This window comes from Clarias gariepinus, chromosome 21, assembly GCF_024256425.1.
Source record: "Clarias gariepinus isolate MV-2021 ecotype Netherlands chromosome 21, CGAR_prim_01v2, whole genome shotgun sequence".
Classification (NCBI taxonomy): Eukaryota; Metazoa; Chordata; class Actinopteri; order Siluriformes; family Clariidae; genus Clarias; species Clarias gariepinus.
This window is the reverse complement of record NC_071120.1, coordinates 22,727,620-22,746,676: the sequence shown is the minus strand read 5'-3', so window position 1 is coordinate 22,746,676 and position 19,057 is coordinate 22,727,620. Positions and strand designations below refer to the sequence as shown.

General features: G+C 37.7%; 1 protein-coding gene across 1 annotated transcript in view; it reads left to right on the top strand.

The window, feature by feature from the left end:
• The first annotated feature begins 256 nt into the window (after positions 1 to 256).
• The window catches only part of npdc1b (neural proliferation, differentiation and control, 1b), a 30,355-nt gene continuing 11,554 nt past the window's right edge, over positions 257 to 19,057 (top strand). Inside the window, exons 1-2 of the mRNA XM_053480491.1 lie at positions 257 to 541; positions 17,121 to 17,267. Coding sequence (XP_053336466.1) covers positions 454 to 541; positions 17,121 to 17,267 — 235 coding nt within the window. The 5' untranslated portion in view covers positions 257 to 453. The remainder of the gene's footprint in view (positions 542 to 17,120; positions 17,268 to 19,057) is intronic.

Genomic DNA, 19,057 nt, shown 5'->3' with positions numbered 1-19,057 from the left:
GTAAGGTGACAAAATCCCATCTTTACTACAGGGGCTGAATACCAAATACTTATATCTACTCTACATCGCACAGACAGATGGAGTATGTATCTATATCTCCCTTGGTAGTGCACTCAAAAGGTTTGAGACGCGGCCCCTGTGCGATGTGACGTATCCCGAGCCGTGACGTCGGAGCGGGAGGTTTTTCCCCGCAGAGGATCCGCGCAGGTGGAAAACAACAGCAGCAGCAGCAGGAGAAGGAGGAGGAGCTGGAGAAGGAGGAGGAGGAGGAGGAGGCTGACGAACACCCCGAGCTGAGCATCATATGCGGAGATGTTGAACTGATCGCACGTCGGAAGGAAAGCAGCAGCGCGTGTTTCCGTTTATAATTCCTCCTCCTCGGGACGGAGGGGGGATGCTAAAGCCGTTTAAACCCCTAAAGCCCTTCGAGCTCGCTGCGCTACTTCTACAGGGATGCCTTCATCCAGGAGAGGAGAGGAGAGAAGAGTGTGGGCCGCGCTGCTTCTCCTGGCTACACTCACCATCAGCACCACTATGGCAGGTAATGCATCTGACTGATCCTATATATATATATAAAACACTTGTATTTGTGCCTGTGTATCAATCAAACTGTATTTGCATGCTCATAGCGCAGACAAGACATGACCAGATGTCGACTACAGTACATGTGATGTCTCCTATGTACAGTATATGTTGCGCTGTGTAAACTACTGGTTGCATTGGACCTCTGGGGTTCCGGGTTCGAATCTGTCTGCATGGAGTTGCATGGTTTCCTCATGATTGATGGGTCCAACAGTCCAAAGTGTTGTGTGAATTAGGCTAATTGTGTATGAATGTTGAGTGGAGGTCCTACCACGGTTGTAGAATGGGACTATATCCAATGGCCCCCACGGTCTCGAAGGAGAAGGTTTGCCGTAGTTTGTGCAACATCCATTGTAGGTCTACAGTGGTTGCGGGATGGATGGGTGTTGCACGAACTAGGGCGAACACTATTTTTAAGATACATATTGTGTTACATGTGCCGCTGTGAATCCTATCTGATATCCATGTGATCCATAGGCTGCTGTCATACTGTACATGTTGTGGAATACATGTTTTGATAGACACGTTGAGATGCATAAGCCACTAAAGCTTATCTTTGAGATTAAGCCTTTTTATTCTGTTACATACAGTAGTTTCCTGCACATACTCTCTGTAAGATGCATGTTGTGTTATATTGGCAGCCCCAAGTTCTTTCTCTTTGATGCATATCATGCTACATAAACTAACTTAAGTCATATAAATATATATATATATATATATATATATATATATATATGCGTGTGTGTGTGTGTGTGTCAAACAGACCAGTGTAAGTCTGCTAGTGTTTGTTGCTGCTGCTGTGTTGCATGGACAGCTTTAACTCCTGTCTGCAATATTAGATATGTATCATGACCATGTTACGCTACACAGACAAGTCATATCTGTATGATCTGCCATCTCCTCTTTCTGCTTGTTCTGAACCATTAGCTTAAATTAGATTGTAGGGACATGCTAGGACACGTGTATGCTAACCGGATCCATCTGGTCAGGGGGTAAAACTGATTATCAATTTGTGTGACGCAAGCGTGGGAGATTTGGACTCTCTGATCTGTCATCACCGAAAAGCCAATAGCGACCATTATAGCTAACACACACACACTCACACACAGACACAGAAACAATTGCAGTATTGGTTTTAGTATATCACTTAAACAAATCTACTGTTTTTCAGAACTCAAGGCAATATTTTTATAATGTGCACTTCCTGGCATCCGTTTAGTGATATATACACAAAATTAAATCGCCTTCTGAGAACATGAGAGCACAACCCAGTAAACATCTACCATCCAGCAGACACCTTGCTCTTTTAACCTCTTAACTGGATAGCAGCTGGGGGGACGTCACATCAGCAGCACATTCTCTCTGTCACTCAGGCATGCTCTGGAGAGAGCAACAGAATGCAGATTACACACAGTGACCCGTCACATATGCACCACTTAAGCACACACACACACATATGCACACTCTGAGTAATGACTTTTACTGACATTTATTTTACATCTGCTGTTATCACCATTTGTTTAATCAGCTAATAATCTCTCTTACACTGCTGCTGATAATGAGAACGCTGCCAGTGTTTACGTTTCCATGGCGCAGGTCCTGAGAGGTTGTTCTCGCTACCACCATGTTCTTTTGTAAAGATCAGATCTTTACTTAACCCATTGTTAGTATGCTGGAGTGTAAAAAAAGATCAGGTTGTGGGAATGAAAACCTGAGATATCAATAGACAGCAACATAAAGTCGCAGTTTGATAAAGAAACCTCATATTATCACAAGTAGATCGTTGATCTTAAAATGTATAAAGTGCTCATTTAGAAATCGAAAAAGTAGATTGGATAAAGGATAAGTTTGGTCTTAAAAAGTCTTCAGCATGTTACATTTTACAGCTTTGTTATTTTATTTCAGGGAAAATATAGCCTAATTCTAGTAAAAATATTCTAATTAAATTATTCTAATTAATATCTACTGGTGCAGGTGTTTGTTTACATACAGTAAGTAGCACATTTTAAAGTAGATTATTTAAAACACAACATAACTGTTCATAACATCGCTTTTACTTAACATTTTGCTTTCAATTATGGTGCAGGTTAAACTTTAGGCAGATATCTAAGTACTGCAATAGTTTTATTAAATTCTGTTAAGCAGTCGATTTAAGACGCGCCCACAGTCCGACCCATGCGCAGTACGCTGTCAAAACCTGCGGTTTGTAATCTGGCACAAAACTTTTATTTATGGCACCGGTTTAACTTCAGGCAAATACCAAAAAATGCTGCCAAAGTTTTATTAAATTTTGTTCAACCAGTTTTGTGTAATTCTGTGACAAAATCTGGCTGGACAATTTTCTGAGACTGGCTTTAGGTCCTCCAATGTATGAAACGTAAAGATATCATTGAAAGAGCAAGTCCTGACCAATGTATAAGACAAAACCTTTCTTTTATTTATATGGAAGATGTGACAGATAGTGACAAATTTCATTTCATTGTAAACGTGACCACTCCTACAACGCTCTTCTAAAAGCTATTAATTGGTGGACATCATAGAATGACACAAAAAGTCACATGTCTGGTTTTGACATAAAAGTCACATGAACTACTTAATAAAGTATGTGGAATTTTTGATTCTACAGTGTGAAGAGTCGATTTTTGGGCATTGCCATTTTGATTTGATTCAATAGCAAGAATGCTTGGTTTGTCTTAAGCAGCTATATTACTTTCAGGTTTTGAAGTAAACATGATGAAAGTCTCTAAGAAACCCTGGGAAGTTGTGCGGCTTGTTGGCTGTTTAAATGTCATGTCTTATACAAAGCGGTATATTTTTTGTCTGCTGTACATAAGCAGTACATAACTGTACATGAACCCAAAAGAAAAAAACATTTGTAAAAAGTAAATGTTTGTGAAAGATGTATTTTCTGCAAAACCTGTGGTATATTTTAAAGAAATGTTTCTAATTTAGACCATTTAATGTCTGTACAGTACATTTACCTAAGTAATTAAAAAAGTAAATAAATTCTAAAATAAAAATCGATATATTAACTCATCTCATTTAATTGAGTAGCAAAAGATTGATTCAATGTGTACACAGTTCTATACAACTAATTTCCTCATTATTATTAAATAAATGAAATTAAAAAAAAAATTTGTATCTAATTTAATAACAAAAATGTTTTTCTGCATCAGGCGGCGAAGTGTTTAAAGATAAAATTTTAAACATTGGTTGTTTATTTAACAATCTCAGCAGCAAACTCATTTCCCCTCTCGTCTGTTCCAAGCACTCAGCATTAAACATCAACAATATACTAATCACCGACCTGATCATCTATCATCATCTCCACCTGTTTCTCACTGGTTCATGTTTTTAAGTTAGATGATTTCTATGCTTAAATGATTCATAGGTCACTGTGTAGAGCATTTATATGATAAGAAACAACTACGATTTTTATAGCCCACTGCCAAATACCGAAGGATATCTTGTTCCCCTTTGTTTGTCTTATTCATATCTTGTTTACTGATGTGATGCAGTAAAATTTCCAGCGACTCTATCGGCCTCAGAAAAAGCTTGTTCTTTCTTTTTGTTTGTTTTCCTGACATCAAATTGCAGTCCTACAAATCCTGAAGCTTGAGGCCAGAAAAGTGTACAACATCTTCTCCCCAGGCGGCATGGTGGTGTAGTGGTTAGTGCTGTGGCCTTGCACCTCCAGGGTCGAGGGTTTTATTCCCGCCTTGGGTCTGTGTGCATGGCGTTTTCATGTTCTCCCAGTACTTGGTGGGTTTCTTCCTGAAGTCCAAAGACATGCAGGATAGGCTAACTGACGTTCCCAAATGGATTGGCACACTGTTTTTTTTTTTACTACCTAGGCCACGCCTTGTTCCCTAAGAAAGACTGCTGGAATAGGCTCCAGACCCCCTGTGACCCTGTTTATTGGATAAAGCAGTATAGATGATGTGTGATATGTGATCTTTTCCCCAGTTGGTATGGTGGTATAGTGGTTTGTACTGTGGCCTTGCACCTTCCTTGAGGGTTCAATTCCCGCCGCAATATGAATGACGTTTGCATGTTTTCCTTGTATTTGGCGTGTTTATAGAGTATAGAAGATGAATCTATCAATCTTCTCCCCATTGCCTGAAAAGCATCTGAGGCAGAGTCTTTAAAGGCAATGTTTTTGGTTCCATGTTAATATATTCCCTAAAGAAAGAAACAGAAATTCCCAGTGGTTTTAACGTGCTTGTTTATTTTCCTAGGTAGTCTCGTTCCAATATTAATACAACACTTAACACAGAACGGTGTAAGTTAAGGACCTCAAAACATCGTGCCTGTCCCGGATTCAGTTCGTGACTGTAGTGAATTAGACACAGCAGCATGAAAAGCAGGTCACGATCAAAGAAGGAGCTCTGTAGTCTGGATGTCACAGAATAAAATGTGTGGATATTGGTAAACAGACAGATCCACTTTGATCAGCTGCCATGGTTCGTACTGAGCTCGAAGCACAGTGTGAGATGAACCATTGTGCAGAGAGCTGATAGATGAGTAGACTGTTCCCCTGCTGTTGAAAAGCTGTGAAGCCAGTGATTAAGCCAGGTTTGGATAACCACATTACACCACTTTCATGTCGGAAAATGTTATATGCAACCACAAGAAGGTATCGATCATTCAGTTGGATTGGAGGGGGTAGAGGATTATGATATTGATTTTGCAAAGGGAAATGAATCCTAAAGAGTATAATAGGAGTGTTATGGGTCTCCTTTAGCTTTCGGTGAGCAGATGCAAACATGATATTTTCATTAAGATGAAGAATTATGATGTGTATCTATTTTAAACAGCAACATTTGAACAAAAAATCATTTATGTTAGTTTTTTAGCTAACCAGCTAATTTTCATGATCTGGCAACACCTGGCCAGTTAGTGCACAGTTCAGTGTATTTGTATAGAAGCAGTCAGTGGTTAATTTGCTGCAATGGCTTGGAATAGCTAGAAAACCGGAAGTTTACTTTATTTCAAAGATGTAAGTTTTCTTACTATACGCAGCCAAATTACTTCTCTTCAGCTATTAGTTATGCTCAGTTATTAAACCTTGAAACCTCGGGTTCGATTCCCGCCTCAACTCATGGAGTTTGCATGTTCTCCCCACTCTGCTGGGTGGGTTTCCTCCGGGTCCTCTGGTTTCCTCCCACAATCCAAAGATATGCAGATTAGGTTGAATTCCTCCTTAAATTGCCCGTTGTCTGTGAATGAAAGTGTTCATGTGTGCTCTGCGGGTGTACCCTGTCCAGGTGTACCCTGCCTCGTGTCCAAAGTGTCCTGGGATAGGCTTCCTGCCACCCTATAATGGGATAAGGAGTATAGAAGATGATTTAATAAACGATGAAAGAGTTCTCCCCCATGTCGCTTTCTTGTCTCAGACTGGACAGGGTGGAGTCAAAGTTTTTTTCCATTGTGTACCATGCAATATGGCTTATTTGATCAATTTGTTTCAACGTTTTAATCAATCTATCGTTTTAATCTATATATTTAGTTTGATCACATTTCCTAAGAATAATAAAAGTAACTAAAATTTTGATCGACACACCCTGGTCAAATTACAACATTAAAATAATAAAACGGACCAACTGCAACTTGCGTATTCACATTTTATCCTGTTTTAATATATCACAATGCCAAACTCATGAATCCATTTCCATTGTTATCAACAGATAAAATCCCAAAATACAGGAATAATCCATGATGAAAGCAAGGTAATATATAGGACGAACAGTTTTATTCAGGCAGCATTTAGGCTCGAGGACTAATTAAACCTTCATTCTTAACGGAAAATCTGACTGAATACTGAAGGTTTTGTATTTCAAAACCCAGCACATTCCTCCTTCTGTGGCACACAAGCTCACGTGTCATGTGGATTGAAGCTATTTTTGCAACTGCGCTCAGAAAAGAAAAAAAAAGAAAAAAAAAAGAAACTGGCTTTCTGAATCGCCGGACTTGTATGATGAACCCCGTATGCATTCGTGCGTGCTGGGCTACTCTCTGTGTGATAATCCACATGAACCGAGGTCACATGTAAGCTCCTCTAAAAGGGATGCTGGCATTTCGTCTGTGCCAATCCATAGTGTCACGGTTAGACAATAATCTCCCTGCATGCACCTGATTATCGGACAACATTTTTCTTTTTAACCTTCCTGTTTTCCTAACAGCATGAAAACACTGCACGTTTATTATCATGTTACTTGACAGAGCTGCGGTCTCTACCTGTACACTACCGACTTCCTAAATCTGAATGGTTAAAAGATGTTGATTCATTTGTTGCAACAGCAGCTCTGACTGTTTGTATTTTAAATCTCAGGGTTATTAATGCACTTATCCGAATACATAATTGTTTCTATAGTAACAGTGCATCCGTAGAGGCTTGTATTCTGCTGGATGTAATCAGACAGGTCAAAAAACATTGTTGTTATTTATGGAAGAAGGAGCCATTTATTTAGCATTTATGGATATATGGTCCTCATTTATTAATTTGAAAAAGGACAAAAGAACGATGACAGTGAGAGAATGACTATTTACAGCTGCTGTAGCTGAGTGATAATAGGAACGTATTTGATCCTTCCTCAACACCAAATGTGACTGGAAACAGATAAAAAGCATGAATCCTGATTTTACAGTATGCCTCTGCACAGAGCCTGCATTGCGAGTGTATATACTTGTGTGCTGGTGTGTCTGTGTTTCTCTGCAATTACACCAAGCCAAACTGCTAGTTGGCAGGGGGTTTCTATGCCACTGTGCTTAGTCTCTTCACCACTCTTACTGTTTTTTTCTTTCTTTCTTGATGCACTGCGAACAATGGCGAATGAAACTGAGCTTGGTTCAGGAGTTGGAGCCAATAAACGTTAAACAACAGTTACTTTAACAGAAATTACCGAAATGCAGAAATAAGAAAATACTTTGTAGGAGACGGTCAGTACGAGGAAGAAGACTCTGGAAATGTGATGCTAGCTGGTGTGGTGGTGCAGTCTGCCTTTGTCATGACATGCACCTTCATTTCTACACATGAACTACAGCATAGACTTAATGCAGAAGCGTAAATCAGCCTTGACGTTAATTTCAAACTTGAATAGGCTGATATAAGAGGAAGAGAACTCTTTGGGACATGGTGTTGTCGGACAATAAGCAACTTCATAATGCCTTATGTCACATAACCCCTCCGTTGATTATTTTCCAAAGACAGCGCGTCACATCATGTTTTATTCCTTACGCGCTGTGTACGAGCCATGCGCATGATGTTACCTGTGTTGCGTAGAAAGGAAAATGTTTACGCCGAGAGAAAATGGTTTTGTCCTTTGATTTTCACTTCAGTCACAAAGCTGTTAGTTCTCTATTGAAATGAGACAAAAGTGTGACACCGACCGAGACGCAGCATTTCTGTGAAAAGGTTACAGCTGCCACTCATGTGATGCTTGATGCAAATGAATCATCTTGATCACTCTCAAGCAATCTCTCTCTCTCTCTCTTCTGCTTTATCTCATCTCTTTTCGTCCTGTGTACACATTATGCAAGTCATTATGGCTGGGATTTGCACCATTATTTTTCTGTCACTTCTTTGAAGTTCAAGCCAAATCATGCTGCTATTAGGTTGTTTTTTTTTATGTTAGAAACATTTGCATCGCTTTTTTTGTCAGCTTTTGTGCTGCATCATAAAATGTGAGTGCTTAGCATATGTTTAAAATTTTGACATCTATGCTCAAAGTAAAGATAAGTATAAATTACCAAATTGATGTAAAAATGTTTAATTATTATTTTTTAATGATTACTTCAGCACCGATGTTAGCATGATGGAAATTAGCTAAGTGAAGAGATGACGGTAGCATAAGATGTCAGATGAGGCTCATGTTTAAATGTCACGAGTGACTTTTACCTCAGGTGATGCAACTGACTGATATGGCTAATGCTAATAATTAAAGTGAGAATTCATTTCCCTTTGTAATTATGTAAAATTCATGACTCACAGTAATGTCTTTTTTAAATGAATTAGGTTATAAATATAAAGCATATTTTCAGTGGATTCAAACTTTAATCTTTAAATGTGATCCCCGCACATTCTGTAGATTTTAAAATGCTAGAACTTTCTCTTTTGATCAAAACCCATATGGTACATACATGCATGCTGTTTGTCAGTCTAGTAACAATTCTAGTTTGTTGAATTGCCAGATTCCTAATGTTTTGTTATTGTTATTGGAATTTTTCACGGTTTTTCTTTCATTTACTTGTGGCCATTTCCCAACCTTCGTTATAGTACTCCCCTACAACTAGCAGCCAAGAAGGACGAAGTCTCTGACTGTTACCCAAGATTAGCCAGAGCCGCGGTTGATGTTAGAGTGCCCTCTGAGAGAGCTTGGCCAATCAGCTCTCTCTAGGCTCCCGGCTGCAGGAGGCCACAGCATCACTTGAGATTCGAACTTGCGATCTCAGGATGACTGGGCGAGCTCGTAACTGCTGCGCCTAAGTGTTTTAGTTTAACCCTTTCTTTAAAGTTGAATATAATAGAAGAGGAAAATGTCTGACGTGCAGTTTGTGCTATGTAAGCAATGATCTCTATAAAATAAAGCAATGTAGAGTCCTCCTGCAGTCCTAATACTAGAACATATTTTTATTGTTTATTTTTTATTATGTAATTACATTGCTTTATGCTATATATATATATATATATATATATATATATATAATTTTTTTTGCACCATACATTACAATATGTTTAAAGGAGAAGCAGCGGTGGCTCGGGAGGTTGAAGGTTGCTAATCGGTATGTCAGGTGTTCGAGCCCCACCACCGCTCTGGCGTCACTGTTGCATCCTTAAAGACCCTCAAAACATCATGCCTCATAAAACCCCGCAACTGCATGCAGTGCTGGTCTCAAGCCCGGTTAGAAAATAGGAAGGTTGTGACAAGAAGAGCATTTAGCATAAAACCTCTTTCAGATTTTGTGGATTCAGCAGTGTATGTGGTGACCCCTAGGATAAAAAGGAAAATGACACCAACAAAGCCCACAAAGAAAAAATGCTAACTATTAAAAAGGGGATGTATTATGTAAAATTCAATTTTTATTATTTTTTTTGATACATTCAGATGCCAAATAGATTTTTCCCCTATAGTGACCTCATATAAGAAGATGCCCTCCACTGGCTTGTTGTTCAGCTATGCTGTTCATTGGCGGGATATGGCTCAGCAATAGCTCATTTACAAAGACATTGAAACGGTCATTTGTGTGAGGAGTGAAACGTGAGGTATTTGAGGGGTATTTCAGTTGAAGCATTAACAGTTAACACTCTTCAGGTGACTGCTGAGACTTCTGATATCTTGTTCAAAAAATTGTACAATATGGGCCTTTAAAATACATTCAAGTACTTCTGTAGTTTTTTTCTGTAGAGAGATGAAGAAATACTGCGCCTGCGGTATTTTAATGAAAACGTTACATTCCTGTAATGATTCATGCATGTTTTTCAGTTTCGTGCATAAAATCTTAGGAAGATTAAAGGTTCTGGCTAGCAATAATGGATTCTCATGACTCATATTACCATCTCAAGTCCTCAGAATACTTTATACGAAGGCTACAATTGGCTAGTTTTCATTAACAATATTACATCAAAGTTTATTAAATTGCTTTATCCGGCACATGGCAGGAGGCAGAACTTGATACGTGACTATTCAAGTGATTGTTCACTGCAAACAAGGTATGGCTGAGCCAGTTTATTTCCAATATTCTCCTTTTAGTAGTATGTGGAAATTTTTAAGACACTTTACTAGCGCCACCTCCAGGTCTGGAGCACTCAATAGGTAATAGTCAGTATGTAATCAAAAAGGGAATTTTTGAGTCCAGAAAGGTGACTTCATCCTTCCCTAAGCCTTCATGATGTCCTCTTCGCATTAAGAACACAAGAAAAATAAGTGGTTAATGTTTTAAAATCAATTAGATTTGATCTTTAATATTTATTCATATAAAGGATTTGTATATGTAACACTCTGTATGCACGTACTTGTTATACTACTATGCCGTGCTTGGCTGCTGCAGCTTTTCAGACAGCAAACAATCATTTGCAGATATGCTGGTGGCAAAAAAATGTTAGTCATATTCAAATTCAGAACCTCTGGTTCCCATTTTATAAAGATCTGTTTCTTTATAAAGAAGCACTTGACAAAGTCAGCTCGTAGCTAAATTGGAAATCTGACAGGCTATTCACTCCCATTGTGATTAACAAGATAAATGGGGTCACGCATTAATACCAAAATACCAAGCAGCTCAGGAAGCAGACACAAATATGACCAGATGACGGGGCTGAAATAGTTAGCCTCACTATTTTTCACATTGATCGCTATTCCTGGTGACAGCTCTTGCTCTTGGCTTGCTTTTTTTAGGCTCCTGAATTTTTATTAGATATCATTTTTCCGTTCTTTGGGTGGAATGCGTACTCTGAAGACACTTTAACACAAAGACTGGCTCTATTGTTGATTACTGGCTTCATTAGAATAGACTAAAGTTAATTAGGTAGGTGACAGGTATTTTACACCAGAGGGATGTGAATTTATGCACTGACCCACATCATGATTCATTGATCAATTCCCATTACGGAAAGAAAGCAGCGATTTATATTGAGCTATGACGTGGTGCGCCCATTAATTTTTTTTTAGACATCATTACTTTTAGCATAATTAACATATTGATTGTACCGTCAAATCACATGATTAAATTTTACATTTTTCAAACACACTTTGCTTTCCTCCTTTTGCTTTTTTTCTACTGTTCCTTTTTTTTCTCTTCTGTTTTTTTTTAGATTTAGGCAGTATAACCTTATAGAATCATTTGTTTTGTGTTCAGTCATACACAGCCATTTTAAACAGAGAAGAAAAAAACACTGTGCTTTATTATGTAGCTCTATTTTTAAAAGAATTACACATCTCTATACAGTGACTCAACAGTACTAAACAGACGATAAGAACGAATAAGGTTATTTATTCCGTATTTTGCTTTTTTTCATTCATCCTCTTTTGGAATGCAGCCATGCTGTTATCCTTCGTTTTTCTTCATCTTTTTGTTTTTTTAAATTGAATATGTGTGACTTGTCTCTTTAGGAAAATAAGTGCAGATCCTCTATGAGTACATCAGAGTGAATGGGTAGTCACAGCGAAGGAAGGGTGACTCACGAGAACAGAAAGTTCATTCTTTCTACTTCCTGCTCTCGTCTTACGCCAGGTTTTGGTTTGCTTTTAACCGTGCATACACAAGATGGTGGCCACACGACTTCTGCATTCATTTGGCATGTTGATTGTGTAGCTAGTAAAACAGTGGGTAGATTATACCCTGTCATAACACTGATATTTATGTAGAACCTGAAAGCATTTATTAAAATGATCTATTTTATATTAAGGTTGGTGTTTGAAATTTAGTACATCTTTTATACAGCTTTCAAATCTACCCAAAAGTTGTTTTGTGTATAAATCTTCAGGATAGTTTATATAAGTAAATACTTTTGAATGTACGAGGCCCAAACCTGAACTGAATGACAGTTCTCTTGCACACAAAGCTGCATGAAAACATGGTTTGTCAAGTTATATAAAAAAAAAAACACTTAAGTGGCCTGCACAGGGCCCTAATCTTAACCTCAGTGAACACCCTGGGGATGAAATCTAGCTCTGGCTGCTTATCAAGTCTTCTCGCCGAACATCAGTGTGTAACATCACTAATGCTCTTGTGGCTGAACAGAAATCCACATGGCAATGCTCAAAACAGTGGAAAGCTTTCCCAGAAGAGCGGAGGTTATTATAACAGTAAATAAGGACTATATCTGAAATGGGATATTCAGCAAGCACATATGAATGTTAAAGTTGTCCAAATACTTTTAGCTATGTATTGTATGTGGGAATGTATTAATTAATTAGTATTAATAATATTGCCTATATATATATACACTTCATTTAAATGATCACAAAGGTACTACTCAATATAGCCTCTATTACATGCCATGCTTTATTTAGAAGGTGAGTCCAAACTTTTTACTTGTATTTTTTCATCATACAGATCTTTTCTTCTTCTTCAAAATAACTTGTCCATGATGTTAGTATAGCACTTGTAACTTACCAAAATTAACTGTCCAAATAAAAAGTCCGTCCTTTTTTAATATTGTGTGACAGTGAATGGCCAAGAAAGTATGGATCCCACGTATGACCCATCTCTCTGAATCAGATATGTTGTGACCACCATGTCCAGGTCACCTTGAGTTTCAGCTGATCCTCGGCCAGACCGTCTCTGGCTTATCCGACCTTTTCTGGATCTAATGTGTGTGTGTGGGTGGCTGGCTGCATGTGTGTAACTAAGTGTTAGGCTTAGAACTTGTCACCTTTAATCGTCTGACCTGCTTTGTCAATAGGAAGTTAAATTCGAGACATTATTTATTATTACAGGATGGGTTCAACCGAATGAAAAAAACAAGCAAAGTGTACTTCAAGTTGGACTAAAACAGCCAAAGGTGGACTGAATTTGTTAGAGTTTTGTATAAACACATCTATAATTTTAATATACAGTATATGGACGGACTACGGAATTTCTTCAGAAGAAATTTCATATACGTGTGTACAAGGTAAATACTTGAACTCAGCTGATTAACGTCAATTAAAGGATGCTAATTGTGAAACTGCTTTAAGGAAATGTTGAATATAAAAAATCACACCTAAACATACTGTATAGGACAATTTTAAACCTACTCCTAATCACTCCTTGCTGTCAAGGAATTTTTCTACAAGGAATTATATCTAGAACTTTCTTGTTGCTAAGCCTCTGTCAGCAGTATTGAATGTTTACTTCAGCTTCAATTAGCAATAAAGAAAAACAAAACATTTTTTGCTAACTAGCTGAGTTGATAATGTCAATAATTCTGAGGTAAAAATTTGACACTCGGACACTGTGGAAAATATTTTTATTTATTTAAAAAATATAGTTTGTTATATCTGCCGGCTAGCATTTAAGTACCTTAGCTATGCATAATTATAACCAAGACTCACATGAAATATTTAACAACGCTTTGCTAATATTACTATGGGTTTGTCAGTAAAGTGTTGAAAAAGAAGCTAAATAGCTAGCTTAGTCACATTAGCTTAGAAAGCTAGAAAATTGCATATGGTTTTGAAAAGGTTATTTTGTACTGTAAGTATGACCTGAGGATCTACGTTGTATTTTAAGATGACATCTCATTTTTAAAAATACATATTTGATAGAGGATATGATATTTCTTTTCAGTAACCAGATCATGTCCTTTCCCTTAAAGCAGAGACTCTGATGAGTATAATATGAGTATAATATTTTCAGTCCAAACAAACCTGGAGGACAGATTTTATGTTTTAAATGTTAAATAGCATTATATCCTTTCTAAGAAACAAGTGTTGAGACAAGTCTGAGAGAACTAAACAATTCTGGAGCAATTAATGTTGTTTATATATAAATATCTATATTTAGTTCATTAGTTCTATGGACTATAATAATGCAACTGTAATACAAAAAACTGTCATGCAAATTATACGTTTTAATTGATGTGCTTGTTCTAATGCTCATACACATGCCAGGGTAGGTTTTGCACCATAGTGTTATAGCTGTGCAATTTAATTGATTACTCAATTTAATAGATTTTTTAAAATGATCGATTCAACTAATTGAATTGATGAGTCAGGTTGTGTTTTAAAAACAACTCAAATTCAAATCATTTCATGCATATTGGATAATTTAAGTAGTTTTTAATATTTCAAAATATTTAAATGCGACTAAAAAACTTGAAGTGCGGTTCATGAAAAAAACATTTTAAAATGTTATTGAAAAATTGTTTCAAAACAGTAGTAAAACTCTTAAGATGTGTTATTAGAGGAAAATATTTCAGTTAATAATATTAAATAATCAACTTTTTGGTTACTTGCCAGGCTTCCACGTAGCCAATTATTTTTATGCCAATTATTTTTTAATAAGAGCATTGTTATTTTTTATTACTTGTTACGTAGCTAAAATTAGGCTGTGTATTCCCAGGTAAAAAAAAACAAGTATGTTTCTGGTAATTGGAATGTTTTCCCCAGATCATTCTACAGTATAGATTTTTTGCCAGCATTATTTTCGCAAAGCTTGTTTGAACATTGGAACATTTTCTGTTGATGTCTGTAATATTATTTTTTAATGTTAAGGCATCAGCTTAGCTTTTAAATGTACATACTTGTACTGAATATTTTATAATGTGCCGTGTTATATATTTAAACTGTTTGGCTCCAAGTGGAATGGTACAATAATTCATAATTCATAATAGTGCATTAATAATTTAATATAAACAAAAGTACATAGATTATTCAGTCCACGATAAGAACTGGTTCGTTTAACTTAGATGTGTGATACTGTAAGTAGTACAAACTACGAAACATAAACCCCTTTTTATATTTTATTGTTTAAATGTACGCAGATACTCTGAAAACTCTTTTCCATCTTTATTAGGCTCAATTAATTTCTTTTCTTCCCTGTTTAATAGCAATCTGTCCCAAAAAAACATCTGCACCCCAGCACCCTGGTGACTCACACCTGATGATGTCATGCGCTCTCAGTTGCCATGGCAGTCGTTATGGCAACTGCAGCCAAGGCACTCGAGGTGAAAGACATTCACAGGTGCAAGTCAAGGGTTAATATCGATAGCTCCGCTAATGTTAATTATGCACTTCGCTCTGCATGCAAGCAGCAGCTTTAACTGCACGTTCAACTTTCACACACTCCTCCACACTCCGTGCACCGTCTTGGTTAGATGTTTTGCTCGGTGGAGAAGTGTAAGAAAAACACTCAGCTCATGGCGTAGGGATCGCACGCCAGCTGGTTGTTGGCAGGTCTCTTCCTCCCACTTGCCCAGCGTGGAGACTCTAGTCCTGGGTTCCTGTCTCTGAGACATGATATTTCATCAGAGGGTGTTTATTCGCACTGGCCTGCTGTGCACTCCCACCTGTTCACACACTGTGCACGTTGGCGAAGTGACATCACCGTGACCGCTGTCACAGATCGCTGCTTTGATGGCAAGATAGTGTCTCGGTTTGTCCTTCAGAAAGATGTTAGTTGCCGGGGAAGTTAACTGGCAATAAAGAACGACCTTGACGTAATGTTCTGAAAAAAAACAAAAAACTAAACCGCAAATACGAACAAAAAACATTATTTTAATCTCACCTGTGAGGTTTGGATTCGTTCCTGTTATGATGTAACTTGTCGTGAAGTCACATAACAGTGGATCAGTGGTATAGACAGTATACTAGACAGTTGGTTGCGAAAGTTTGTGCAAAAGGGAAAGGGGTAGGGGTGGTTATGTTATATTACAGCAGATGGAGACATAGTGGTTTAAATAACTCGTAGGTTTGACAACAAAAAAAAAGGAAATCTTAAAAAAATAATTAATTTTAAAAATCTATATAGCTTTTATTTAATTTTTTTATTTTGGATATATCTTTTTAAATGATAAATATTTATTAATAATTTTTAAAACACCTTTACTTTAAGTCCTTTATTAATAACAATAAAAATTCATTTTCACTTTCACATTCATTTATTTTCACTTTCACATTCATTTATTTTCACTGAGCACTTTATTCTGCGCCGGATTGTGACAGAGCAAAGGAACCTAGGAACACTGGGTCAAAGATAGGAATATACCCTAAATGGTACATCTTTCTATCTCAGTCCATCATGCACACATTTTCACACACTCAATCATTGATCAACCTCATAAAATTCGAAATTTTTGGAAGGTTGGAGAAAGCTGGAAAATCAGAGCAAAACCATACTGAGAAAGAAGGACAGTAACCCCAAACCTCAGGATTAAACCTATCTGACCCTGGCTCTTTGAGATACCACTGTGCTTGTGCTGAGCAAAAAGGTAGGAACGCCACTTACTGTGGCTTTAAATGTAATAAAAACCCATTCGGCATTATAAAGAAAATGTAGGAACAAAAAAAGGGCATGTGTTTTTAAACAGTCAGTGCAAACTGTTTTAATTATTGATGCGGTGCACGGCACACAGCTGGCTTGTTTTTTTAAGGTTTCCATCTGCTCCTGAATTATGTTGAATATAAAATAAGACATTACTTTAACATTACAGCTGATGTGCGTTGTACTATGCCAGTGTGATCTAATTGTTTTGTAATATTTGTTTTGCTTTGCTATACTGGTAGTGAGCTAACGCGGTGCATCATGCATTTGTTTTCCCTGAACGGTCTGAATTTATTCATTAGTGTTTGGTCACTGTTTATTTTCTCTAGATTTCCGAGAACAATGTGAGACTGAGAAGCTCTTGCGTCAGAGGATAGATTCCTCGATAAAGTCGATTGATTTTTCTTGTCTCCTTTTATTGGATAATAAATAGACCGTATAATCTCTGCATACTTAATGTACTAAGCCGTCTGCTTCATTGTTCTTTTGTGACATTGACTGACAGCTAAAAGCTTTACTTATATGGATCTGTCTCTTTGTGTGTGTGTGTGTGTGTGTGTGTGTGTGTTGTGTCTCAGCAATGAGCCAGTGCCCCCGCAACCTGGACTGTGCCCGTGAAGGACGTCATTTTTGCCAGCCTGGCTCGTCCCACTGTGGCCCCTGTCTGACTCCCCTCATCGAGAACAAAAGAGGGAAGTGTGTGATCAGGAGACGAAACCACATCAGTAAGTAACTCAGTGGTATAATCTTAAAGACATTTATTATCTGCCGGCACAGTGACTTAAAGGTTAGCACAGTCACCTTGAACATCTAGGGTCCGGGTTATTTGGCGTTCCCAAATTGTCCATAGTGTGTGTCTTGTGGGCTAGGCACCAGGCCCCCCACGAACATTTATACAGGATAGAGTGCATCCGGTCAAACCTTTAATTTTGTCAAAAATTGGTCCTCCAGCATCCTCCAGCATAACTGAGTAACTTTTAATCCTAAACATTGTTTTAAAGCACTTTAATGAACATCTATTCAAGCTGATTACTCCAATGGGGGATGAATAGGGGGTTTTAATGCATCTTGTCATGCTACTGAGAAACAACAAAGACTTTCCTTTTAATTAGATTTAATTTTATGGTGGTCCAGATCTGGACCGTGTGACAGTTCTGTTCAGACCCTGATGCTTTTCTGATAAACCAGGATAACTAATATATTAGTAATCTACCGCTTTTTTCCTTCTGCTAGGTGTGGCTGTACGTATCACTTAACAGAGCCAAACAGAACTGAAAGCGTGAAACAGCATGGCTTTACTTTAAAAAAATAAAATAGACTATGAAAAACTTAACCTTAAAAGATGAATGGACAGATCAATGTATGTTTTTTCTTTCTGCGGGAAGTTTAAAACCAGTTTGTCTCGTATATTCCAATAACAGGGCGATAATAAAAAGCAGTAATGTAAAGCGCCACTGTGAGGTAAATAAGAAAAAAAACACGAGTCGTTAGAGCAAATATATCCACTGAAAACTGACAATAAATATTATTTAAATACATGCTATGAAAATTGCATATATATATATATATATATGTATATAAAGAGAGAGAGAGAGAGATCTGAATCCTAACACGAATGTAAAGTTCAGACCTCTGCTTAAAAGACCTGATCTTCTTCAATTTTAATTTACTACCTGTGCTCTACACCTTCTGACCAATTAGAACCAAGAATTCATCAGCAGCATGGGGTACAAAGGAATATTAGACTAAAAATCATGTGCAATTACAGTATGTGATGCGTAAATCCTTACTTTTCCTGTAATATGTGTATAAGCTTTTCATTATCATGATCATCATCTTCTTTGTTACCGTCATCCTCCTGATGATCTGCGTCTCAGTCACGTCCAGTAGATACTGTGATTATTGTAACCACATGCTTTTAGTACTGACTCATTTTTTCTTTGGCGTCCATTGAGCTAAGCAGCTGCGTAGTCACCCGAGCCCCCACTTTTAGCAAAATAGGGATTTCTCACTAACACCAATTTCATCTCTCGTACAGCCTGCGTGATTGCATGGCTGAAGTACACACTGGTATTAGGAGTAATTTATGGGTAATGGAGATTTAGGAGAGGGTACGATGATGAACATTTGAGTCACAGAAGAGAGGATGATTGGGACCAATAGTTCTGGGGTCAGTAATTTGCTGTCTGTATTTCAAGAGGAGACTCAGCGTTGAATCCCACTCTAGTCATGATGACCACCCACTCATCTCCAGTGCTCAAAAATAGCAGCGTATTCCTCATTTTTCTTTCTTTTCTTCAAGCTTTCCTTCTACATCCTCCCTCTCTTCATCTCCTTCTCTCATGCCCCGTTTCTCAAGTCTCCCTCGCCAGGCTCTTGCCTCGTCTCGCATCATTTACTCCTCCTCTATCTCAACCACGCAGCATTCACGATGCAACAGGAGACGTGAGAGAGGGAGGAGGAATAAATCAAACGCAGCATTCAGCACTGCGGTGCCAAGCGATGCGAAAGGCAA